Source organism: Choristoneura fumiferana, chromosome 2 (assembly GCF_025370935.1).
Source record: "Choristoneura fumiferana chromosome 2, NRCan_CFum_1, whole genome shotgun sequence".
Lineage (NCBI taxonomy): Eukaryota > Metazoa > Arthropoda > Insecta > Lepidoptera > Tortricidae > Choristoneura > Choristoneura fumiferana.
The window spans coordinates 18,673,417-18,701,116 of NC_133473.1; the positions used below are offsets into that span (position 1 = coordinate 18,673,417).

Consider the following 27,700-nt stretch of genomic DNA (forward strand, 5'->3'; position numbering starts at 1 on the left):
ATGGGTTTGTGTGATTTGTGTGTGTTTATACAGTGTGGAGGTGGAGGAACTGCATGAACACGCAAATTTTGCATAAGCTTAGCTATCGTAAGGTCGCGGGTGAGCAAGGAAATTCTTTTAGTTCATTAGTAAGAAATAGTTCTTACAACTTCGACCGTTCTCATGAGTTAAAAGTCAACTGAACTGATGTGAATAAAGACTGATGTACCTACTTTGTTCGTCTTCACTTCTCTCCGTTACGCGAGATCAGAGACAGAGTTCAATAGTTATAATATAATATTGACGGACCTCCGTATAATATCGATAAACCATTTTAAATAAGTACATATTTTAAAATACATACTCCAATTTTAACCTTCTGTAAAAGCGTAAGCAACATTTTGAAAATGCATCGATTAGGAGATATTATTATATTGAAAAAAAAAAGTGAAAATATGCAATTTTTCTAGTGCTCCGAAGTCAGGACAGGTTTTTTTAAAAGCTGCAAACTTAAATATACACAGGTATGCGTACCTAGTGGTAGTAATAACATATTAAAATATTAAAACTACGAGTGGTCTTTACTTTGCAATTTTAACGATTTCTAGTGTACTATTTGACCAGTCTAAAACGTACTTCTTTGCAATACTGAGTAGGTACACTCAATCTGAGTCCCTTGACGTCAGTTTCTGTATTGTTTATCTTAACTCAGCCGACCTCAAAACTTTATCCCAAATGTTAAACATCTCGAAGAGTAATTATTTAATTACCAAAGTAAACCCTCAATTACTCTTGGCTAACTGTTGAGAAGGTTCTGCAGCGTATTAAACTGTTTAAACTATTTTAGCTATCACCTAAGTGTTCTAGTTGCGATTGATTTTCGGTTCAAATAAGTAATAATTATAATAAGTATAAGTCACCTAATTGAAATTAAATGAAATAAAAAAAAACATTTATTCGCGACAAAAAAAAACAAAAAAAATAAAAGGAAAGGGTAAGTAAGGGTAAGGGTACTTCTCCATTGTTTCGCGTTTTTGGGTTTCGTTTTTCTACAAGATCCGCTATCGCTACTACTAGTTCTACTAGTATCTTTATAGTTTTGCCTTTACCTGCTGATCTGGCAACGTTGCATTTTAGTTAGTTTTTCTCGATTATTCCATAAAAATTGAATTTCGTTTTTAAAGAATATCAAAATCTATCACGAATAATTATTGGAGTAGACACATTAACTTATATATTACGAACAGTTCTATCCGACCACATTTTTAATTTTCATTAAATTTTTCATGGAATAATCTAGAAAAACTAACAAAAATGCAACGTTGCCAGCTCAGCAGGTATAAACGCTCTTCAATCAATAGACAGCTTAGCAATGTCACGAGCAAAACTTTGTATTATTTGTAATATCTGCTCTACTTTTAATCCCTGACGGAAAAAGAGTGGTGTTATAAGTTTGACGTCAATTTCTGTCTATCTGTGGCATCGGAGCTCTCAAATGGATAAACCGATTTCTATATTTGATAAAAATCGATTCAGCCGTTTTTTGAATTATCGAACTTTTACACGTTTGGCCCCAGCAACGATCCACTAAGCTCTTACGCTATGCTTACAAATACGTGTCACTGGCATAGAAGTAAGAACTAAATAGTCACTGACGTAACACATCCTGGTGCCAGTAACACAACGTTTGTGTTCAAAACATCTTACTTACGAGTACTCCTTTGGGCCGGAACAGAATTCGTACCTCCTAAAGGCTGGCATAGCGTAAGAGCTTAGCGGAACGTTGCCAGAGGCGAATGTGACAATCCACTAAGCTCTTACGCTATGCCTACGCATATCCTACAGCAGTCACAAATACGTGTCACTGGCATAGGAGTAAGAACTAAAAAGTCACTGACATTGTTTCACTGGGGCCAAACCTGTAAAATGACGGGGTTAATATTTTTTCTAAGTTGGAGACATTATATTTCTTTGCCGTTACTCTGGTCATCAATGTACTTGTTAGCCATGTAGTTTACTACCACAAATAAATATGTGTTGATTCAAATGTAACACGCATTACGTATTGTATCAAAAATAATGTATTTTGCTATTATTCCAGTTTCCCGTACAATAATCATTCGTATTATCTTTTGTGTGCAATTTGATTTCACGAGGGCTTTGATTTAGTTAAATGAGCTGTGCTAATAGCTGTTGTACTGAACTCGTGCAATAATTTATTCTTCTGCTTTCCGCTTTCACAAAACAATCATCATCATCATCATCATCATAAGCCGAAAGACGTCCACCGTTGAACAACAGCCTCCTTCTTAGAACATCGTAATGATCGACAACCTCTCGGGTGTCGTTCATTATGATGTCGTCAGTTTACTTAGTGGAAGGTCTGCTAACGCTATATATGCAGTTTCTTTGCGCGATGGAATCCGAAAAACAGACATTTGCCGTAGAACTGAAGTCATCGACATAGCTCTAAGAATATAGAAGTTGGAGTGGTAATGGCGGGCCACATCGCTCGAATCAATACATGATGAAATTCAACTAACAACTCTGTTAAATTCTAATAATTCGACTTATAATTTTATAGCGACTTTTATACCTAACGAACATTGCAAGTCAAATTATAAGCTTGTAACAATGGAACTAAACTCTCATTATTTCACTGCTACTAGTTCTAAGTAAACCAGTAAAAATAAGGAATAGTGAATAGTAGAAGTGAAGTAGCTAGCTTGCGCAGACCAGGGTAATCGTGTTGACTGCTAACATAGGTTAACGTTAACGTTTTAATTATTTAACTAACGACCGTGAGAGCGACCCTTAGGTGTATAACTAAAAATCTCTTCTTTACACGCACAAACAGAGGCGGCCCTTAGTGGGCTACCTGAATTAACATATTAATATATTTTCACAGATGGGCATGTTTAGTCATCATCACATGTCAGCCGAAAGACGTCCACTGCTGGACATAGGCCTCCCCAAGGCTCTCCACTTAGACCGGTATTGTGCTTTCCGCATCCACCGCGATTCCGCCGACCATTTCACAATAAATTTCACTATAATTCCTATGGCAGATGTATGGGACATCAATATGATATTAAATAGTAGCACTAAGGTTCCCCTGATACGCGATTCAGTTTTATAACTGTACGCATTTTGTACAGCCCGTTTTGCTGTAATGTATTTCTGGAATATATCGACGGTTGAAAGGATAAATTGACTAACCGTCATTTTTAAGATAGTGAGTTATATACATGTTTATCATCTCAGCCTATATACGTCCCACTTCTAGGCACAAGCCTCCTCTCAGAACGAGAGGGCTTGGGCCGTAGTTCCCACGCGGGCCCAGTGCGGATTGGGAACTTATAATAAATCAGAACATTCGGAATCAGTAAATTCTTCTCTGTCGCTTGAGATATGTCTCAAAATTTACACAAAAATGTCCCTTAGTCAATTACTCCTTTGAACCGTCGATATAGAGTCGGCTAAAGGATATGGGCGATGCAAATAAAAAACCAAATTATTTTTTTAACATTTTTTAAATCACATTTAATAAAAAATGTTTGTCGCCTCATCATAGTTTGCTTAAATGACGCAGCTATTCGGTTCCAACAATCATTTCATTCGTGCATAAATTATAGTTTCTTTACTTATAATTTTATGAGCAAATTGATTTATTTTATTATTTTATACAACCAGTATGACAATACAAGGTGTACCATTTTTTTCATATTTTATTGTTGATTATTTTTGGTATTTTGCCTACGTTCAACCAAATACATTTTTACAGACTGGTTTATCAACCAATAAACAAGTTAAACCGTGTTCATAAAATCTATATTTACAATGTAAAAATTTAGCCGTTCATTTTGTTCAATAAAATATTATTGTTAAGTTATGAGTGCGCTTCAAATGAAAATGGTGATGTTTCTCATTTTAATGTTTTTATTATTAATACATTGTTGACTTAATAAGCTAAAGAGATAAATTATATTTAGCTTAGAGCCCACCCTCACTTGTTCCCTCTTAGTAAACAAGTGGTTATTACGAAGAAATGCTTTTATTTACTACATTTTCCCCTCTATATACAGTTTGAGTTCATATCAGTCATTGCCTTATTAGTTTAACTTTTTAATAAATAAAACAGAATAAGTGAAATTTAACATTTTATAATTAAAAACAAGTAATTTGACTTCGTATTCACTTTTTCTAACAAATAAATATCTTATACAAATTCTCAAATTGTTTTATTAAAGTAACCACGATACTATTGCAGATATCTAAAATATCATTTGCTATGTATGAATAACAAGAATAAATTTCTGATCGCGTTTTATATGACAAGTCTACTGTGTTTCAAGATCTACGAAGAACGTATTAGACATGCCAAAAGATTCGTCATTGGTCTAATTCCGTCAACTAACATTTTACATAAAAATAAGGTAATTATACTGCAAATAAAATCAACACAAACCCACTAAAATGAGCTAGCACGAAACAGAGCTACCATTTATCATGATATCATGATCATGAGTTAACTGCTAACCTTGGTCAATTATGTAGTGTCAAAAATGAAACTGTCAATGCTGACCCGGTTTTAACAATTTCTTTTAAAGCCCCGACCGTGCAAATAAAAAAAAGAAAGAACTTAGTGTCTTTGGCCCTTAAAGCGATTCAACCTAAAAAAAGTGGCCTTTAGATAATATTTGAAGGCAACAAATGTCATAGATTACTTTGTTGCCAGTTTAAAAAATAAATAAATATTGCCAGCTCTGTTTAGTTCCTCGTAAATCTTTTCACAGAGAGATCCTGAAATGAGACGCGATCTTAAAACTACTGGTATTCCCCTTTGCACATTTACCACTTTCGATGTCTGAACTTTTGAATTGTTACAGTGTCTATTCGTATTTTTTTACACAAATCTTGAAATAATAAATCCAAAAAGAAAGTATTTTTTTACAATTTTTCATAATATCAATTGACTATAATTTATTGTTAAAACCTCTAGGTATCAATGTTTTTTTTATCACGAAAAGTAACTCCTATTTTCTATTTACTCTCCACTTGTATTTAAAGTAGTTTTATGAAACTTATAAAATAATATGACATGTGTATATACACGACGATTCTTAATCGATGGACTTAAAAATATTAGAGTAACCTATCAAAATTCAATTTAATAATTAAGGTCTCATCAATTACCTCACTGTTTAATCAATTACTACGGAATGCATGCTATTCCTTGATTAATTATTGAAGTAGATTCCTGGGTTATTATTTCGAGAGGTTCAATTGTGTTCAGACTCAAATTTTCAGTTATAAAATTAGAAATATATCGTTTATTGTTATGAGAAATTCTCCGTAAATTGTAGGTTTTAAATTGTGCATTTTGACGATAATAAATACTTAATTTATTATTCATAAGTAAAGTATAAAGCTTTTGATAGAGGTTGTAAGCTCATTATCATATACTAAATCATTAGTAGGGCAACAATGATTTTCTTTCTATTAAAAAAAACTTTTTTTTAGCTATACTTTGGAACCTTATGTAACCTAACCGCTCTCAATATTACTATTAAAAAACTTGGTGCCTTTCACCGATTAAAAATCATGTGTATACATCCCGTTAGAAATATGTGTAATGTAATTAACCAATTAAAAATCGTTGAAATAAGTTACAAGAATCTGCAAAGGGGCATGAAAACAATAATTGCCAGATAAGTTACTATTACACGCAACTCTCTTGATGCGCTGCCAACAACGGTGTTCTCGTGGTGACGACCTCTCGATGCGATCTCACGGCGCCATTCACGCAACTTCGGCCGGATTCACTCTGCAAGAAACCACAAATTTTAGACTAGGCCAGGGGTTCTAAAACTCATGCAAGTCGAGACGCCATGGGGTTTCCCGCCACTGTCTTAAGCTATGTTTATACTACGGCACTTTACACGGTCCTCTAAGTATCACTGCATGAACGCGATCGTCACGCGTGTATACACTGACTGTATCGTATAAAGTGTCGTAGTCTATTTGGGTCCTACTTTTAAGTGTTATTACTTCGCGTTACTCGGGAGAAAGAAGTGATACAGTAGCTTAGAAACATTTTTTTAGTGCCACTATAAGCTTGGTTAGGAGATGTGCCATGAAAAAATTGGCGATTAGCTGTCACAACTCCCAAGTTTTGGTGGATTTGTACCGACCCCATTAAATTGTACTTTTCATGAGTGACCATTATGATGGCAAAGAGATACACTGATTCACCCACATACATACAAACAAGCATGGGGACAAACACAATGAAGTAGGTACAATGATGAAATATGATTCATTTTTACTTTCCCTGATAAATATGGGATTCTCCGGAATTACTCCTTTTCCAATCCTTCTCTCTAGAACTCAATTTTGACAAAAGGTCCTAAGATTTACTTCGATATCTACTACAATTTAATACGCTTACAAAGAATCGTGGTATCGTCAAACGCCACCCTCTACACCTCCACCCTCTACCCTTCCGTCGAAGTTTCGTATAAGCAATATTAGAGAAAATTTCCTGAGTTTGTTTTTAGGGTTCAGAATCTAAAGGATGAAAAAGGGATCCTATTATTAAGACTTATACCTGGCACGCTTAGCTTTAAACTGTTATAGTTTTTTATTTTACAGGTGATACATTCAATTAAGTCCCATTGTTACCGAGTCAGGATCAGGTGAGTGTATTCCAAAAAAAAAAAATAGCGAAAACTTCAAATTTTCTAGGGGTAGCTCATTAGCCAGCTCGTCTCATTTCTCAGCACATTTGCTATTGAAACTGATGACTTGATGAGAAAGACCACCACAGAGACAGTGGTGTACATATCTTATTAGATATCACGAGCAGGCCGAAGTAGAATAAAGACACCATTGCTGGCTGTCTAGCAGCATGCCCTTGGTTTTAGACGCATTTTGTCACACAGCTGCTGATTTTTATATTATAAGGTAATTATTATAGTCGGTATTACCTTACCACTAATAATCCAAATAACATAAATTAAAAATAAAAGACACTACGCACGTTCTGAAGTTATGATAATAATGAAGCGTTTATTATTGTATGGTGGCACGGAATCATTTAGACGCGCCTCCGGCTCGCACTTGGCCAGTTTTCATAAACTTCCGAGAAGGTAAATTGAGTTATGATTGATTGCCGGTTCCGCTGAACACAATGGAAACAGGTTGTTACAGCAGGGATAAGCTTACGTACAAATGCGTTAGAAATGTAAAGCCTGTTGGCTATTATTAGACCAAACGATAGGTTGCCTGTGGCTAACGTCAGTGTTGCCATTACTGACCTAATATCGAAGAATAAAAATGTCACGTCATCTGCATTACTAGGATTAGATAGTTTTATCTTGGAAAATTGCATAGTTCCCGCGAGACAGCGATAAAGAAATTATTACAGGCAACGTCGCTAACAGCTAATTTTTCATAAATATCAGTAGTATATTATTGAACTTCTGGACCATTATTTAAGCGTTTGTTCCGTGTGATTTTTGTGGGCACAATTTTGTTGACACCATAGAAGATTCTAATACACATTCAAGGTTATTTAATAGAAATACAAGACTTCTAAAAAATAACCGAAAATGTCATCAAATTCTACGGCCCATTCGTAAAAAAACATGACCACGAAAATATAGCGGTTAATACGTTCGAATGACCCATCGAACTTTCGCCGTTTTGGGAACGGCTCAATGGACTGTCTTTATTCACCTATCTGCGGATGCGGTTCGTTAGGATCACACAGCAGGCGGGCTACCACGAAATTTGAAAATCGAAGGTCATATCATACCGTCCCTCTCACTGTTGTATTAAATAACTAGCCGTTGCCCGCGACTCCGTCCGCGTCGTTTATCGCTATCACGCGGAGACTATGCAATTTTCCGGGATAAAAATAATCCTATGTTCTTTCCGGGGACTCGAACTATCTGTATACCGAATTTCATCTAAATCGGTTCAGCGGTTTAGACGTGATTGAGTAACAAACATCCAAACATCTTCACAAACTTTCACATTTATTGATCGGAGAAATGCTCGTCATTACTCGCAATAATATGGACATGACTCCAAAGATTCATTAATTTATTTCTTACATGTAGTTTAATTTGTATACTTCAAGCAAGACAGTAATAAATTAATTAAACACGGACTTCTTATTTTGTAGAGTTATTAAAGTAAATAACAAGTAATTTTTCTAAATTTTCCGTGGTAAGTTTATTCCTTTTCCCATTTACTTTAATAAATCTACACAATAAAAAGTCTCTGTTCAATTTATTTATTACTGTTATGCGAAGTATACAAATTAAATCACAGGTAAGAAATCAATACCATAGTAAAAAAGGACAAGTAGGCTCACTACGAACAAAAGTACATCGCGCGCCTTAAATGTGTATGTCCACATTATTGCGAGTAATGACGCACAATTTGTCCGATCTCTGTATAGCATTAGTAGGATATAGCGGGACTGCACGTTACGAAGTTCGAATTTTGAACTTTTTAGTACAGGGCCAGGTTATGGTGTACCTGCGAGTCTGCGTAAGCGGCGTGCTGTGATAAAGGCGTGCTGGGTGACTGCGTGCGAGCGATGCTGTGTGCGCTGCTCGAATGCTTGGGCTCGGGTGTGGCGATGACCGCGGAGTATTGCGGAGGCTCGGGCGGGCCGTTCATACCTAGTGCACAAAAATGTTAGTGTGTAAGTGTCAGATTGTCTAGTTTTTTTTTATTCTACTGGATGGAAAACGAGCAAGTGGGTCTCCTGATGGTAATATATCACCACCGCCCATAATAATCTGCAACATCAGGGGTATTGCAGATGCATTGCCAACCTAGGGGCCTAAGATGGGATACCTCAAATGCCAGTAATTTCACTGGCTGTCTTACTCTCCACGCCGAAACTCAACAGTGCAAACACTGCTGCTTCACGGCAGGATTAGCGAGCAAGATGGTGGTAGCAATCCGGGCGGACCTTGCACAAGGTCCTGCCACCTGCGTAATTGTGTATGGTTACTTAAGTTAGTCGATGAAAATCAAACGACCGAGAATAGATGGATTGTTACAGGAGATTAATTAAGATTAGGTATTAGTATATTTTAAACTAGACTATACCCGCGGCTTCGCACGTATAGTAACAGTCAAGGGCAAAGATTTCGACACGGTCATAGTTGCAAAAACTTACTTTGTTACTGGTAAGTGCATAAAGTCGTGTATACATATTTTTGTAACTTTGGCTGTGTCGATACCTATCTTTGCCCTTGACTGTACGTATATCCGGTAGTTGAGTTGAAATTCGTTTTTATAAAATTGCCATGGCGATTCCCAAAGATTAAATCGTGGATTTAATTAACTTTGTGCATAAAAACCTGTGCTAAAGATCATGTCTCTAAATCCAGCAATTGAGATCACGATTTTATCCCGATCCCTCGAGAATATTGGGATAAAAAGTATCTGTAATCAACATATTAAATTTTATCCAAATCCGTCCAGCCGCTTTAACGTGAAAGAGTATTAAACATACACACACACACACCACACACATACTCACAAACTTCCGAATTTATAATATTAGTAGGAATCGTAGACAGCATATTTCATGATTTCATGTAAGTACAAACTTTTTTTACACCGAATAAATTTATTTTATTCTATTCTATTCAATGTAGACTGGTATGTATGAGTACTAAATTATTACACTAGTAAGTAATCAATTACATCGATCGATTGCTTTAGTTACCTTCTTTGTTCGAACGGCATGTAAAAAACGTTGCATAAAGATTATTATGTTAATCTTGTAATTTTAATAAAAGGTGCGCGGTATTAGTTTAGTATTTCTTTGACGAAGATTGTACAAGATGATCCTTTGACAATTTACAAGTAAATGGAATCGCTTACGTGTTATAAATTTACGGCATTATATTTAAGTGTTTTCACTGAAGATAACTCTTATCCATTAAAATGAGAGTACGTACTACTTTCAGTGAACAACATGATTATTATATTGAAAATAAATTCAAATCTGCTTAATTCTTATTTTATAAACTAAACTCGTTTAGTTTATAGAGTTAAAACTGAATAGTCGAAGTATACGACTTAAATCCGTTAAATAAAATCTGAAATGACACATAGGGTACTTTTTAAATATCACGGGACAAGTCACACCAATTGACCTAGCCCAAAGTAAGCTTAGCAAAGCTTGTGTTATGGGTACTAAGCAACGGATAAATATAATTATATAGATATAGATACATAGTTAAAATACATTTTAAACACCCAAGACCCGAGAACAAACATTCGTATTTTTCATACAAATATCTGCCCCGACACGGGAATTGAACCCGGGACCTCAAGCTTCGTAGTCAGGTTCTAACCACTAGGCCATCTGGTCGTCTTTTTATCTCGACGTTTCAAAATATATAGCGTCGATGATATTGCAATGTCGCGTAACTGACAATAGCTAATGCCGCGTATCAGCAGGGCTACTACGAAACTCAAAACTCGAAGTTCGTATCGTACCGTCCCTCTCGCTCTCGTATTAAACAGTATGTGTCAGAGGGACCGCACGACACGAACTTCGAGTTTCGAGTTTCGTAGTAGCCCTACTGGCCCTACACTACGAAGTGCAAAATTCGAGCTTCGTATCGTGCCGTCCAACTGACGCTTATATTATTTAATACGCGAGTGATAGGAACGGTACGATACGAACTTCGATTTTAGAATTTCGTAGTAGCCACCCTGATTAGAGACAAAATTTTACAGGAGAGTTTGAAAAATAAAAAATGTCTTTGTGTTTATATATACCAGCCGTGATATCTCAAATTTGCTACTTTTTTTTATTTAGGTTACGCTGCATTAGACATTGTAAGTTAGGTATACGAAATTGCAGCATACGTAACATCGACGATAGACATTTTGAGCATGTGTTCTTAACGAGTCATAAAAAAGACCACCATGTAATCACCCTTGTGATATCAGTAATTTTGTAATTTGGCTGCTACATTTAAAAACTCCCCGTTCCTCCGAAAAAGCCGTGGTGGCCTAGTGGTTTGACCTATCGCCTCTCAAACAGAGGGTCGTGGGTTCAAACCCCGGCTCGCACCTCTGAGTTTTTCCAAATTCATGTGCGGAATTACATTTGAAATTTACCACGAGCTTTGCGGTGAAGGAAAACATCGTGAGGAAACCTGCACAAACCTGCGAAGCAATTCAATGGTGCGTGTGAAGTTCCCAATCCGCACTGGGCCCGCGTGGGAACTATAGCCCAAGCCCTCTTGTTCTGAGAGGAGGCCTGTGCCCAGCAGTGGGACGTATATAGGCTGGGATGATGATGATTTAAAAACTCACGCGAACCAAGCAGCAGGCAAGAACCAGTTAACCCATGTAAGTGTTACGCACAACTAACCATTGTGTACGTGAGAGCCGTAACATTTTTCAACCTCGTCCCAAGCTCAAAGCTAAAGCAAAACAACCATGAAAAGAGATTGCAGATAATTACAAGAAACCGTAGAATGGCTGGTAAAAGGGCAGAGGTAACCTTTGCCCGGAACGTTATTCGTGTTTTCCTCTAATGCTACACAGTGGTTTGCTGAGAGTCAGATTTTGTGTACGAATGCTAATCTAATTATAGGAAGACTCCTAGCAGTAGGTAATTGTAGTCAATCCTAATAGTTACATTATAACTATTAATTTTTATCTCTATGTAGCGAGTACTGCCTTTTCGCAACGTAACGTTTGGCAACCTGTTTCATTTCGCAACTTTTCATTTCGCAAACTCTAAAACTGTAAACATTTCAGGATTTATTTTAGGGCCACCGTGTAGAACCCTTTGGGTTAGGTTAGGTTAGTTTTATAAAAATCCTGAAATATTTACAGTTTCAGAAATATTAAACAGTTGGAAAATGAAAAGTTGCGAAATGAAACAGGTTGCCAAACGTTATTCGCCGAAACATTAGTAAACCCTATGTAGTTAGGTATGTAAAGTCGAAAAATCTGAAACACGTACCAGGGTGAAATGAATCAATTCTGGTATGATTTCTTTGGTAAATGTACGGGATGTCCACATGACATTAGTAGCACAAAGGTTCTACTCTGGTACGTAATTCAGTTTCCTCGACTGTACGCATGCAACGGATTTTAATACGGTTATAACAATTTAGATATTTTGTCGCGAAACATTTATGTTGCACAAATTGATGATTGGTGTGATTTTGGGGAAAATGAGGTGAAAAATGTAAAATTACCGCCATTGATTACGGTCTTTTTATCTTGTCTTCTATTAAAGTTGCACCTGCGGAAATCCGGGGCGGGTCACTAGTAATATTGAGAATTAAATAAATAAATATTATCATATGACACTTGACACCAATTGACCTAGTTTATGCACACTTTTTCAGTTCAAGAACTGCTTAATTGAATTATTTGGATGAAATTTGAAACAGAAAATGAAATAAAAATTTCGTCCAGTATTCGATCAAAAGCCCAAAATAAACTCTTGCAATAATTTTCTATGACAAAATCAATAGAAAAACGAATGCAGAAGATCTATTATTCTGTGTTGTTCAAATAAGATCTGGTTCAGCTGTAATCCCCACATATCTTCAATTTGTGAGAACAATGCCTAGATAGATTAGACGTAAATTTTCGAGCACAATCTTTTAATTATTTTGAACATTTGCGATACAGATCCAATCTAGAGCAAAACGTCCCATAATAAATATAATGATTGCAAAATGTTATCTCTTGTGTAATAATGTGTAGATATTTATAATTTTGTGCTCTGTGTAACTTCAATGTTTAAATAAAAAATAATCTCGTTCAAAATTAATCTAACAGCTTCTTTCATAAGTAATTGCTGCATTACAAACAAATAAAGATACAAAATTTCACCAAACAGAACTCGAACAGTTACGCTAAAACTCAAAATGCAAGTCTAGCAACGCCGTAAATTCCAACATCATAGTTACCAACTAAAATAGAACCGAAATAAACTGCAGACCGAGAATTGAATAAGAAATTGCATATAAAGAGGTTGCTCGTGGAACAGTGCGCCTTGTTAGTGCACGTAATCAAATTATTCACTGGCCTGGCGGCGAGCAAAGCATCGATCCAGGAAAAAAACAAGTAAATAAACACTAAGTCACTGCATTAATCTAGAAAGAAAAAAGCTCTCGGGAAAAGATAGTTTGTTAATAGGTAAAGTTTTAAAGTCGGCATGTCGAAGTCCTGACGTCTAACTAAACAGTACTTTTAAGTTCTCGCATTCTGCAGTTTGCTGGCAACATCTGGCTTATACGTTACAAGTTTTGTTGCATGGGACCGTGTTTTTGAAAATTTGGTGTGTAATGCCTAAAGTTTCTATCCGGGGCTGTGTAGTGTGTGCTTCAGAGAGTATGTATTAAAATATTTTACAAAGCAGCAGAACGATGCTAAAGGAAACTCGGCCTTGCAAAATTGAATCAAGTCCACGGGAAATATAAGTTCATAATTGAAATGATGAATCTTCTGACGATAGATTATGAAAGTTTATTCCATTTGTTTGAAATAAAATGCTTCTGGTTCACTTTGTACACACATCAAGTAGCAAAATAATTTTATTGATTGACAGACACGTCGGTATCAAATGTAAACACTTTGTTTAATTAAAGTACTTAGGGCATGTTTTTAATCAACTGATGAGTAATATTCATGACATTTTGTATCATGCATATTGACAAGCTATTATCATCAACCACCTTGAATAAATTGCGTAGTAACTGACATTTTAACTTGATTATTTTAAGTACGAAAAAACCAAACGTGCCACTCAGCTAAAAGTAAAGCTAAAGCATAATAATCTACATGTGACTAAAAATTTAGACTGCCAAAGTCATTCGAGCGACTTGCCATTATTTAACACATAGCCAAGCTTCACAAAATATGCACCTAGACTGCTATGTTAAGGTAAACAGGTGCGGTTTAAAATGTCAAAGCAAGCGTAAAACTCTATTGTTTGGACGTGCGGTTCAACGCATGTTTAACTAACCGCCTCCATAGTACCGGTAACACGTTTCTCGCGAATATTGACCATCCGCTCGGATTTTTTAAACATACTTTAGTAGATGGTGGTGTTAATCGTAGAGAGATTTTTTAAAGTGGTGTACAAAGTAATCTTGACAGGAACATAGTGTTATCACATAATAATATATATGTTTAAGTACCCACTTACTTAAAAATATTGCGTTTGAGAAAATATATTATTAAATTTATAAATGTAGGTAAGACTCAAAGTCACTTAAAAACGTATAGAAATGAACACCAGACATTTTTATACTTGCAAACCTTAATCTTTGTCTCTACATAGTATTAATAAGTACTTTATGCATCATCTGTCTGTCAGCTTATGCGCTTATTTATCCTAAACAACGAGACAGATTTTGATGCATTGATGGTGATTAGTTAGATGTTTTTTTTTTCAAGGGAGGTTTGTGTTTAAAAAAAAACTAGTTAAAACTTATGAAATAACATAACAAAGGTATATTCGCCGATTCGCCAAAAAACTTGCAAGGCTTACGTTTTACGTCGAAAGATATTTAGGAAAATAAACTTTTTCTTACAAAATTACACCTGTACGAACATGAGCACAGAATATAATAATATAATAGTACTAACGTACAGAATGGCCACGCTCCGCCCCGCACCGGTTCGAGTTACCCCACCCCTCAAGCGCAGATTGCAGGAAAACCGAAGGAAAGCAGTCGGGTGCACGACGCGATGTATGTAGGCCGCACGGCACTAAGTTCGGGAGCAATACTTTTGCTAAATCGTAACGGTACCCTTCCTTTTTCTAAATAAATAGTGATTTATGAATACATGAAATAACTACCTACCGAATAATTCTTATAAGTTTGTAGACGTATATCTATTGTAATTGAAAATAATAATGCTTAAAATACGCAGACAGACACATTTTAAGTAGGTTTAAATAAATCGAGGATATTCTGGCAGAACCGGATAAGTGCACAATATTTAATTTTATACGATTTTGTTAGATAAATAAAGTAGAAAACATTGAGTATGCCTATGTACGTAACTTAAAAAAAAATTGCACTTATTCTATTTTGCCAGAATACCCTCAAAATAGGTAAGATTAACGATTACATTTATTTGCACATATCTAAGCCATACCTACATATGAGTACCTTTAAATGTCATTGGTAGCAAGCACTTATAGTATTATACGGTTTTGCAATAGTCAGCCCTGTGCAGCTTACGCACACATTGACGGGTGTACAGACGTCGTCGTGACTATGTATATTCAAGAACGCGTATTTTGTACGGCGTGGCCGCCCTGTGACATGAGTCACTATTTAGTAATAAAAGTTAAAAAATAATGTACGTATTTGTTTCATTAAATAAAAGCCATATTCATATGTCACCGTGAAAGTGTGATGTTACGTTAATGTGTCAACAATATTAGAGCCACACATTTTTACCGTAAAAGGGCGTTAAAATGTCACGTGTTAAAATAGATTAACGTAAGCGGTATTTTTTTCGCACTTTGGGCGGACACAGCGGGACGCATTTGGAGTGACAGTAATTGGTATTTACCTTTACTTAGGGGTATTAAATCCGGATTCCGATCGTCAGCGCAGTGAGGCGAGCCCCGCTTCGCCAGCGACGCCTTTTGATTCTTCGATGATGGTATGGTGACTGTGAAATAATTAAATAAATTAGAAAAACATTATTTTCTTCCAACTATGCTTTAATTTCATCATAACCGCTCTAAATACCCAGCACAAAGTGGGACCTTTCTGCTCTAGAGCAGAAAAAATGTATGAAAATCCTTTATTGCATTGTTTTAGTTTTTTTTTTAAATTGCACGACCAAATAGGTAACACAAGTATTTTTACTATAAAATTAGCCTACATAGTGTAAAAAAATCTAGTTTTAGGTTGGTCAACCTGACGGTCTTATGAGATTGCGTACATAAAATTGTTGCTACCAATCCTACCAAAAACAGTAAGTAGCCGTATTAAAAAAAAATCTGTGTGTTTGGTTGGCCAACTTGGTGGCGCCCATCCGAAATTTGACAGATCGCGGGTAAAAATATCTGCTATATAATTATACTAACTGCAAAAAAAAAGTAAGAAATTAAAAAATAAAACAAAAATTAAACTTACAAAAATGGAATCATCGAGTGCTAGTGACATTTCTTTCCTATTAATTGTTTAGCATGAGTTTTTTTTCGTCAAGGTAATATTCCTGCAATAGTTAAAAGAAAAGCAGACTATGAACCTCACATTAAGTAATTTATATTGCCCTCGTGCTTTTTAAAGCCCTGGCTGACGCTCGGACTCTAAATCGGCACTCGGTGCAGTAATAAATAAAATATAACTTTCTGCTTGGTGCAACAATTTACTATTATTTAGCTATGACATTCTAATGCCGACTAACAATCAAAGAAAATATTGCAAAATGCTATATAACTAATACTATGTCGTAAAACAGATATTTGAACAAATTTCTAAGAGCAAATCACGTGATGTTGAAATAATAGGTAGGTACCGAATTCATTTTAATATTTAACAATATCTAAAATAAACGGAATAAAGTCTTTCGTAAACAATTTTTGGTATATTATTAAAAGTATTTAGTGACAGTTAATTTTGTTAAATAATTCAATTTAGGCCAAAACTCCAAGGAACGGTTCCCTTAATAACCCTTTCCGTTATCTTTTTCCTCATATCTGTCTCTTGGAGTCCCGACCTTTTCGATATAATCTCTAATTAAATTGATTGATGAATCGCCTCCTAAATTAAACATGCTTTTAACATAACATAAATATCTTTGCGGAAATGTGTATCGCAAAAGCTTCTTTTGTACCCATCCACTTTGACTCACGCTTTCAACTCAAGACTTTCTCAATGCGTAAATATCTTTACTTTACCCTAATTTCTATAAGTAGGTGGACTTTTCTACTCGCAACGTATCTTCACATGAACTCATTAAATTTAGATGCGATCTAATGAACACGAAGGTCTGTAACATTACAACGTTTAAGAAATATAAAATAAACTCTACACACCGGGGGCTCCTATATCCATACTATCCATACTAATATTATAAATGCGAAAGTGTGTTTGTCCGTTTTTCACGCCGTAACGGAGCGATGGATCGACGTGATTTTTGGCATAGGGATAGTTTATGGGCCCGAAAGTGACATAGGCTACTTTTTATCCCGGAAAAATGCACAGTTCTCGAGGGAACAGCGCGCGGTAACCGAATACCACGCGGGCGGAGCCGCTGGCAAAATCTAGTCTATTATATATCCTGACGATAATACGAGTAATAAATGTAATGTCAACAATATTGTTATAATCTAAAAGGTATAAATAGGTTTTTTTTAAACTTTTAGAACAATATAAATCAATCATTTTTGTGGTGGTAGGACCTTGTGCAAGGTCCGCCCGGATTGCTACCACCATCTTGCTCGCTAATCCTGCCGTGAAGCAGCAGTGCTTGCACTGTTGTGTTTCGGCGTGGAGAGTAAGATAGCCGGTGAAATAACTAGCACTTGAGGTATTACATCTTAGGCCTCTAGGTTGGCAACGCATCTGCAATACCGTGTTGCAGTTGTCTATGGGCGGTGGTGATCTCTTACCATCAGGAGACCCACTTGCTCGTTTGCCATCCAGACGAATAAAAAAAAAAAAAAAATCAAGTTTTGTACTCTCTTGTGAGCAAATCTTAAATTAAAAGTGAGTACGAGAAAGCAATCCTTAGCAGAGAAACAGAGTAGGTGAACATGACGTTTCGCGAGTCGCTCCGACCATATGCGATGCACAGCGAGTGCAGTGTGTGTTTTGTCACATATGTAATTGTTTACTTAGTTTAGGATAATAATAATCCCACTAATCCCACAAATATCCCACTCAATATCATAAATGCGAAAGTTTGTAAGTCTGTTTGTTTTGATACCTCTTCACGTCTAAACCGCTGAACCAATGTAAATGAAATTCGGTGTACATGTCGGCGGCCGATCATCAAATCCGCCAGATCACGAAATTCCTAGGCATATCGTGAAATGGCGAAAAAAATAAAAATTTAGGTACAACGAGCGAAGCGAGGAGTGGTTAGTATGAATTGTGACCACAACGCACGAGCCGAGCGAGCGAAGCGAGCGTGCCGCGGCAGCGGCTGGCGAAGTGCCAGAACCGATATGGCGGCGTTTCATGATATGCCTAGGAATTTCGTGATCTGTCTAAACTGGCCAAATCTTGAAATGGCGGTGTTTCATTTGAAATGCCTAGGAATTTCTAGATCTGCCTAAACGTCACTAGGTAAATCGTTAAACGGTGAGTTTTGAACGATATGGCGGATGTCCCTTAGCCAATTCATGAAATGGCGCCATTTTATGATTTTACGGTTGGCGGATTTTACGATTGGCCGCCGACATAGGTACACATTGTATTGAAATGAATACTACAATTAAGCTCTAGAATCGATGGTTTAAATCTGTCAGGTCATAGGGGCCCATGATGTAGAAGTCTACATAAAAATTGACAGTTTCTATCAGTGGAACATGGCTGCCGCACTTTAAACGAGGCTGACGTGGCTGTCCAAACACCGCTCAATGCAATCGTACCGAAATGAAATAAAAACCAATGTTGACACTGCTCCAGTTATATCGCTGAGTGGAAATGGATTGTTGGTGTGTAAACCAGCCTTTATGTACAATGTACTCGCAATTTGTACAGGTTTTTAAAGTTATTGAGACACCAGTCATATCGAATTGCCGAGTTTACATTTATGTTTGATTTTAAATATTGAAAAAAATTAAGGAGTGCATAATTGACACTGTTTAGGCTTTAAACAACGATTACTACACGAATAAAATGAATCAAATCTGTTGAAAATTAACGAGAACTGACCATTATCCGTCGTGTCATTTAATCTTGCAATTAAAGAAATGGTGAGAACCATGGAACAGAAAACCCACACAGAACCACACACAAGTGCACATTTTTACTACCAGCTACCATTCTCTTTCTAAAACGCTTTTCTCTGTACTCTGTGCGGTAGGTATAGCGCTACTACAAACAAGTATTTCTTTCTCGGTCTAATCTTGAATTTTACACTTTTATGAAAAGCTTTTTCTCTGTTAAATATGTACCAGGTAGGCTAAAAATTGTTTTTCTGTTTGATAACACGCATTGTCAAACTTTGATAAATAAAATTAATAAAATAAACCTGAAATAGTCAAGTGCCGTATTACAGAAGTATAGCAAATATTGCTATTTAATCAAAAATATAACATAAAATACTCATTCTAAATGATATAAAATACTTAATGAAAGGGAAAGGTTAGCTAGGCTAGTCAACGCGGTCATCGGCGGCGAAAAACTACCCCGTCGTCTTTCGCGGTATTAAACTTTCATAATTATAAGTTTAGTTTTTTTTTTACCTTTTTTTTGTATGTTTTTCTTATGTGTTTTCTTATTTTTGTGTATAATTTGAATTTTACAGTGCATTAGATTTATAACTGTAATGCTGTAATTTTTTATTGATATAGTACATTGTGTCTTAAGGGCGGTAAATAAGGAATTACGAACGAGAGTCTATTAGAAGCCCGAAGTCGAAGACTGAGGGCTTTAATGAGTCGATGTTCGTAATTCTAGTACCGCCCATGCGACATACAATGCTTTTCATCACATTTGCAAGTAAAATTTTATATTTGTTACAGAAAAAATATAGTTCTTCCAAATATTGGCGATACCTTAGGCTGTGCTTTCGGCAACGTCGCCTTCAACCTCCCTCGGCATGCGCCGCAACGTGCGTGTGCATGTGGTCCATGTAGTCCTGCAGCAGGAGCGCGCAGCGCCATCAGTACGGGCGATGACTCATTTACCGACCTTGGGCTTCATGGCAAGAAAATGTGTACGCGCAATGGCTTATTTTACCGACCACGGGTTTCATGACAAGCACATTAAGGTCGAGGGTTTTATTTGGAGGGTTGCAACTAAGGTAGCCTGCATGTTACGACACTGTTTACGAGCAAGTGTGATGAAAAATAAATAAATAAATCATGGGACACTTGACACCAATATTGACCTAGTCCCAAACTAAGCAATGTTATATGTGAACATGAAACTACCGTAAGACTCACTCATATTAAATATGTTGACCCGGATAGCTCACGTCTTAAATCGAGTTTAGCTCGACATGTTCCGGGCTAATCCGTAGCCCTTCGTCTTCGGAGCAACGCGACTCAGCGGCTGCTGCAACACGCGCACTACCCGACGAAACTGACACCGGCACACAACTACCCACGTTTTCATCAACATTTTCAACTCGATTTAAGACGTGAGTTATCTGGGTCAATATATTTAATGTTATATGTCTGAGTCTCACGTAGTTTCATTCAAGCAATCACCTTCGTAATCCCTCGCCCTCTGTCGCAACCGGGTGGCGACAAGAGCAAGGCACAGAACTATGGCCACGGTGACCGCAGCTCCGAGCACTCCTCCAAGCGCCCAGTTGACTTCCCACGCCTCCTGGGCCTCTGTTGAGATAAAAGACAAAAAAAAAATAAAAAAAAACTGCTGACAGCGAAAATGGTAAATTTTGGTATTTGGTATAACGAGGTCCTGCGTTGCTCTTATCTATCTGCCGTATTGTTTCTCAGGCTCATCGTGATATGCCTGACCAACTTTTAAGCCGATTTTAGACTTGCAAGAAAAAATGTGCAAGTTGCTTTAAATTGCGAGGCGGTAAAGCCAACAAGTTTGTAGTGGTCTATCCAGCGCCGCAAAGTAATGCAACTTGCACGATTTTTCTTGCAAGTCTAAACTCGGCTTTAGGCATATCATGAAATGGTGGAGTTATCCCTTTAACTTCGTGATCTGGCGGTTTTTACGATCGGCCCGACATAAAATATATAGGTACGATTTTTTTTTATAAAAGTGACGAATTAAGGGTCATTATTCGAGCGTTTCAACCGTCTCAGTTTTCGCGGCCACATTTTGTCATGAATGGGCTGTAGAATTTGATGACATCTTAGATTTTTTTTAGACGTCCTAAATACCGTAAACTGCTTCAACTTTGCCTTCTGGCCCCAACATTGCCTGATTCGATTTAGAGTCGATAACTTAGCACTCTTATAGGTTTTAAACTTTTATCTACACAGGAATTATTATTACGGGGGATAAAAGTTTAAAAACTTAGAAGGGCGCTAGTTATCGACTCTAAATTGAATCAGGTAATGTTGGCGCCAGAGGGCAAAGTTGAAGCAGTTCACGGTAAATAACCTGTAAACTCTAACAGAACCCTTTACCGTGTCAACAACAATGTGCCCACGTAAATCCATAAAATAAACGCTCGAATAATAACCCTTAAAGTCCTAAGCCTTACCTAATCTTTTAAAGAATGTGACCATTTATTTTTATTTTTCAGTGTAGGTATGCATTTATTTATCTTTTATTTATGCAGAGTTCAAAGACACTAAAACTACAAAAAATAAAAAAATGGGTATTTTTAATATTATTTAAATTGTACAAAAATACATTTATGTATAGTTAACATAAATTATTTATGCAATGAATGACACCAAGCATTTTGTAGAAATTAATTCGCTTTTTTGATTAGAAATAAGGTGAGCGGGGGCAAGCGCGCCGCAGGGGGTAAGCGCGCCTACCATTAAAATATCGAAAAGACGCACCTAAGACCTGACCTTAGACCTGTAAGATGTCATTAGTAGTGCAATATCAATACTTTTCGATATTTTAATGGTAGGCGCGCTTACCCCCTGCGGCGCGCTTACCCCGACTCACATTAACGTTCGATTTCGAATACGTTTAGAACAAAAAGTTGGAAAACCTCCGACTTTGTCACTGCAAAGTTCAATATGTCAAAAACGGCAGAACCGATTTTTATGAAACATGTCTAAGAAATAACCATCCATATACTTCATTTAATTTAGAATTAGAAACCACAATGACATTATATTGCGCCTGGTCAACTACTTGGTACCAAGCAAATATACAGTACAATAGTTTGGGAGCCGCAAAATAAAATTGTTTTAATGCCACTTTATTTGCGTGTCGTCAATTGTTACTCTATCACAAATTGTAAAGAGATTACAGTTCACGCGCCGCAATATAATGTTGTTGTGGTTTCTAATTCTAAATTAAATGAAGTATAGAAAACTTGATTTCAAATAAAAAAACGCATTCAAATCGGTCCACAAGTTTAAGAGCTACGGTGCCACAGACAGACACACAGAGAGACAGACAGACTGACACACATAGCGGTCAAACTTATAACACCTCTCTTTTTGCGTCGGGGGTTAATAACAAACACACCACAAAATTGTGTTTTACACGTAAAACGCGTGCCTTGCCTACACGTAAACAATAATCAAATGGTACCTACATACTAACATTTGAATCGCTTAATTCTACAAAATTACGAGCGCAAATTCGATCATGAAATTTTTAGTTTAAGAGAAATTATTACTTTACCAGTTCTAGGGGACAATCTGGGAGCAGTCTCCACGGTAAACGTGACGTGTTCTGATCTTCCTCGAGCGTTCGCTGAGTACACATTCAGACGGAGCTGCCTTTTAGCTCCTAATCTTCTTAAATTCCACACAGCTACTCCATTAGTACTATTAACAACCAGTCCTTCACTGGCCCAAACTTCAACTATATATACACACCGAAGTCCGCCTTCGTAACCTAAAAGAAAGTCCTTTTTAGTATCCAATTCATCTCTAATTAATACTCTTCGTAACGAACAAAACGGTTTCTTAATTTAAAATACAGAAATTCTTTTAATTAGAAGCGTTTTTGAGTGAGAATATGACTTAATTTATTTTTGTCGAAATACGTAAAATTAAATTGCTGTTTCCAGATTTTCTGCTCGATAAAAGAATGGTACGGAATATTGTTTTTGTGCCATTAATTTGTTGGTAAGAAAAAGTTTGAGCTGAATTAAGTACGAGTATATCGTGCTTATAAAGCATTTTTAAAGGTCAATTTGGTAATTTGGGCTCTCGGCAAGGTTAACGAGTAGATGAAAATCGAGGCAATTATTCTCGTAAACGTAATTTTGTAGCTTATTAAAGAGAAATATTAAGTTTCAGATAACATTAAAACAGATTTAACTACATAATGAAACGTAATCGACCATTATCAGTTTAATCACGCCACTTCAGCATTTATACTGATTCAGTTTCAATATTAATTCAGTACGATTTCTGTAACTACGTTTCTGAGTAATTCAAAATTGCTTTTTGCTGTCCTGGTTAACGTCATCTCAGCCTGTATACGTCCACCTGCGGAGCACAGGCCTCCTCTCAGAATGGGAGGGCTTGGCCCGTAGCTCCCACTCGGACCCAGAATCCATATCCATATCAAAATGGATTAATACTATTATACTAATATTATAAATGCGAAAGTGTGTGTTTTTATGTATGTTTGTACGAGGAGCGACGGATCGACGTGATTTTTGGCATATAGTTTATGGGCCCGAGAGTGACATAGGCTACATTTTATCCCGGAAAAATGTTTATTATTTCTAAAACATTAATCTTTAAAGGAGCGATAATAATATAAGGATTGAAATATTAACGCAATCATTTCACAAATATGGAAGAGTGAGTGAAAGCTAAGTGTAGTAATTGAACTCACCTGCGCTACATACTAAGTCCAATGAGTCATCAGTGAGGTTGTAGACAGTGCAGTTGTATGGGGCCTCAGGCCTCGTCGCTGGCAGTAACGTATACACACAAGGCATCACCTGTTGCCCGGCCAAGTTGGATGCTCGGCAGAACAATGTGCCATAGTCTACGTCTGATACTGGCGTGTATGTTAACACTGATTTGCCTTCTTTTGATTGCACTGTGTAACGCTCCTGGGAAAAAAAAAGTCAGTAAAAGAAAAATCACACAAGTTCGGGTTATTTTGGCTTTGGTTCTGAAGGGCACCTTTGCCCATTGGGATTAACTTGGTCCAGGTTTTGTTATTGCATCGTAATTATGGCATATTGTCAATGTTTGGTTGGTTGATTAGCTGATCGCCTTCAATTTTTTTTTTTATATTAATCCCTGTATAAAGCAGGTTAATCCCACCAAAGAATACATATTAGCTGACAAAACATCGTTTAGCACGATACCTATCTATCTTAACAACTATCCTAGGCAAAGTAAAACTTGGAAAGTATCTCCAAAAGTTCTAGGGTTAGCACGGGATCTCGACCAGCCAATAATTTTCTAATAACTTGAAAACATCATAATATTACCTGGTTTTATCATACAATAAAACATTTCGTATGCAAATCCTTGGACTGCCCGGAAAAATCTAGTCCTCTGTTGACATAATCCTAACCATTATCCCAAAATTTATATCTGTTTCTTGAAGAAAAAGGGAACATAAAGAAGATCTCATTTCAGCTGCTAGCGAAACTCCCGGACTTCGCCGCTATTTGACGAAATTGTTCTGTTTAAACAATGTCCTGCCGGCTATTTGAGTATGATTTGAAGCAGGTATTCTGTGAAATTATTCGGAATTTGAACGATTTTTTTGTTAATATTCTCCTTGCCCTGAATTTGGAATGAATAGCGCCCGTGTGTACAATTGGGGTCCGATGAAATACCATCACTAAAGTTGACCCTTATCAACGATATCAGCAAAAAATTTCGCTACCAATTTTTACTGATGAAATTGCAATAGTGGGTAAATAATGGCTTAGGACAGGTCACGTTGAGGGTCGACATCTTTTTGTATGCAGCTAACGGAGGGTTTGATTGCTCGGGTTATTTATATTATTAACATAAACTGGAGCTTTTTGGAAACAGATTCTTTATTTTGTTAATAAAACTGGCACTGGCTTAAAAATATTTCAGATGCAACCCTGTTAAAGAACATTTTATTGTAGCCCTAATAATAATCATACTTCATCAGATATTAAATTTGAGTTTTTAATATTTCATTGTTATTTTACATTTTTATTTTTGTTTTTGACTTCTGATTATTATTTTCAGATTTTACTTGCCATTTTTATTTTTCAAATTATTTTATGAATTTTAATTGGTCGATCCGCTGACATTATTATTTTTTTTTAATTTTATGAGAACCTGTTTTGAATTTTAATTGTTTTATTGCTTTTTTATAATTTTATTCAATTTTAACATTTTGTGACATTCAATTGTTTTCCAATTTAATCTTTTGTGTATTCTTGACAATTTCAGTATAAATTCTCGTAACTTTGACATGTACAAACTATGAAGTAATTTTATACTGAATGAATAAATAATCTAATCTAATCTAATCATAATACAAAATTTAGACAGAATTATCATAATTATTATAATATTAATTATGTGTAGCTCCTGTGGTACCCGAAGTAATCATTATGCTGCTGTTTATGGTTTAAAAGATCAAAGACTTCACTTTCCTCATAATTCCACTTGCTTCACCTAATAACAAGTATAAATAGCAATCACAGAGTACGTTATTGAAGATGGCAAAATCATTAATCATGAGAAAGTTCTTTATAGTATGATGTGATGGAACAGTGCCCTTACCTTATTGGTAGCGATACACCGTGTTTCAAAAATAATGAGTTACTTACTTACAAATAAGGGTACTACTTACCGGATCGACTTTGATGAAGCCCGCTGAGTTGTTGAGCTTCCACTCGAACGTCGCGGGGGGCGGGAAAGCGTCAACCTCACACACAACGCTGGAAGGCTCTTGTAAAGCCGCCCCGATCATTTTTATTTCTTTTTTCCGACACAAAGGCCTGTCTGAGGAGGATTAATAAAAATTATACTCGAGAGTTTATTGGAGCAGCAAGTCATAATTGAGACATTAGACTGGCAAGAGGCTTACTCAATGTGAGCTCTGACAACTTTCATAAAATTGGCAATTTTTATAAAAATAATAATAGTAGAGGAAGCCAAACGAATAGGTCATCCTGATAGTACTTATGCCAATGAGAAAAATCAATCCAGCATCCCAAAGACAGTGTTTAAAGGAAAAACATGCTATTTTCTTGAAGGCACTAATTTGATAATTGAAGTGTACAGTCGAGGAAACTGAAATTACATACTAGAGGGAAACCTTTACGCTACTAATGTTATGTTGACACACCAACACACCATACATAGGTAAATTATATTGTATTCCAATCCAATTTATGAAAAGCGTAAAAAAAGACGCCATTATCTCGCCCATAGACATTTAGTGATGTGAATACCTAGAACCTATTGCAGAATAATTAATCTGTTCAGTAAGTCGTTTATATATTAGTTGAATAGATCAACGTATTTTTGTCTATTTTATTGTTTACAATAATTGATTTAATGGCAAGGACTTTTTATACAATTATGAAAGCAGTCACTTTTTTTAATTTTAAGGAAAGTAAAGAAAAATCGCTTATTCATCACCGCATTAATCGACTTTTAAAATGTCAAATTTTTCATCATCTCTACGCTAGTCTATGCTACAACAGATTATACACGTTTCAATCAAGCAAATAACGTCAGATTTAGATGAAGATTTTTCAAATGAAAAATAAATATTGAAATGAAGTGAATTTTGGTGTAAAAAGTGATTAGACATCTAGTTAAAAGACACGAATTATAGATTGTTATTGATTCGATCCAGTGGGTGTTTATACAAGAATTTTGATGAAATCGGTTTGTTTACACTTTTAATAAATCGGATAGGCATAAGGTACAGATAAAGAAATCATAGCGAAATTGATAGTGAAAAGGTTCCACACTGGTACATACGTGATTCATTTTCTTCGACTGTACGTCGCAAGAAACGCAGTAGAAAATGTTCAGTAATAGATAACTGAATGATTGCTGTCTGCATCTCGCAAAGGTAATTTTCAAAGTGAAGAAATAAGGCATACGAAAGTTAAGTTAACTGATGCTTGTTAAGCTTTTATGAATGAAGCGGTTAATCTCATGCCGAATACTGCACAAAGGAAATATCTTGAATGATTGACAGAGCTAAAGACGCCTGGCGCAAACTTTTGGTGTTAGAAAACCGAGATTTTGCTTAAAGATTCCTTTATGATACAAACAAGGAATAAGGATGAATTTAGCAAAACCGCCATGGAATAGGAATATCTGCAGCAGGATTATAGTCGGGGAAATCAGCTAGTTTTATAATTATAATAGATATTGCACGATAAATGCTCATGCATTATTTTGAATTGCTTTTCATTAAAACGTGACCAATGCATTTAAATTTAAGCGATCAGACCACAGTATCAATCAAAAGTTAATAATTTGAAAGAAGTAAATATTATTGCAATTTAACATTTCATTTTATAGGTTTTAGCTAAAGATTCTGAAAAGATTTTTGTTTTAATTTAATCAATTTGTAGTTTAGGTCTTAGTTTGTAGATTATATGGTTTAGGTTGATTTTATTTTGTTGATTTTAGTTGACATGTAATTTAATTATTTGTAATTTTAATATTTTTCTTTAATTTGTTTTGATAATTGTGATTCTTTCTAGTGTTTTTTTTTTTGTATTTGTGTGGCATGTTTTATGTTTATAGAATAGACTAATTATTAGCTTTCTTGGAATAAATATGGAAATATTTTTTTTGATTTGTGAAGAGCTTGTTGAACAAAAGCCGGGCTAAGAAATCTTGAGTATTCGGTGTAATTGACCTTGTTCGTGAGTACAGAAAAGAGTTAACGAT

The 27,700-nt window shown here is 35.9% G+C and overlaps 1 protein-coding gene across 1 annotated transcript in view; it reads right to left on the reverse strand.

The window, feature by feature from the left end:
* Positions 1-3,271: 3,271 nt before the first annotated feature.
* The window catches only part of LOC141445312 (neural cell adhesion molecule 2-like), a 359,544-nt gene continuing 335,115 nt past the window's right edge, over positions 3,272-27,700 (reverse strand). The window contains exons 11-17 of the mRNA XM_074111106.1: positions 25,632-25,783; positions 23,667-23,889; positions 22,497-22,712; positions 20,411-20,539; positions 15,586-15,687; positions 8,530-8,675; positions 3,272-5,806 (exon numbers count right to left, since the gene is read on the reverse strand). Coding sequence (XP_073967207.1) covers positions 5,702-5,806; positions 8,530-8,675; positions 15,586-15,687; positions 20,411-20,539; positions 22,497-22,712; positions 23,667-23,889; positions 25,632-25,783 — 1,073 coding nt within the window. The 3' untranslated portion in view covers positions 3,272-5,701. The remainder of the gene's footprint in view (positions 5,807-8,529; positions 8,676-15,585; positions 15,688-20,410; positions 20,540-22,496; positions 22,713-23,666; positions 23,890-25,631; positions 25,784-27,700) is intronic.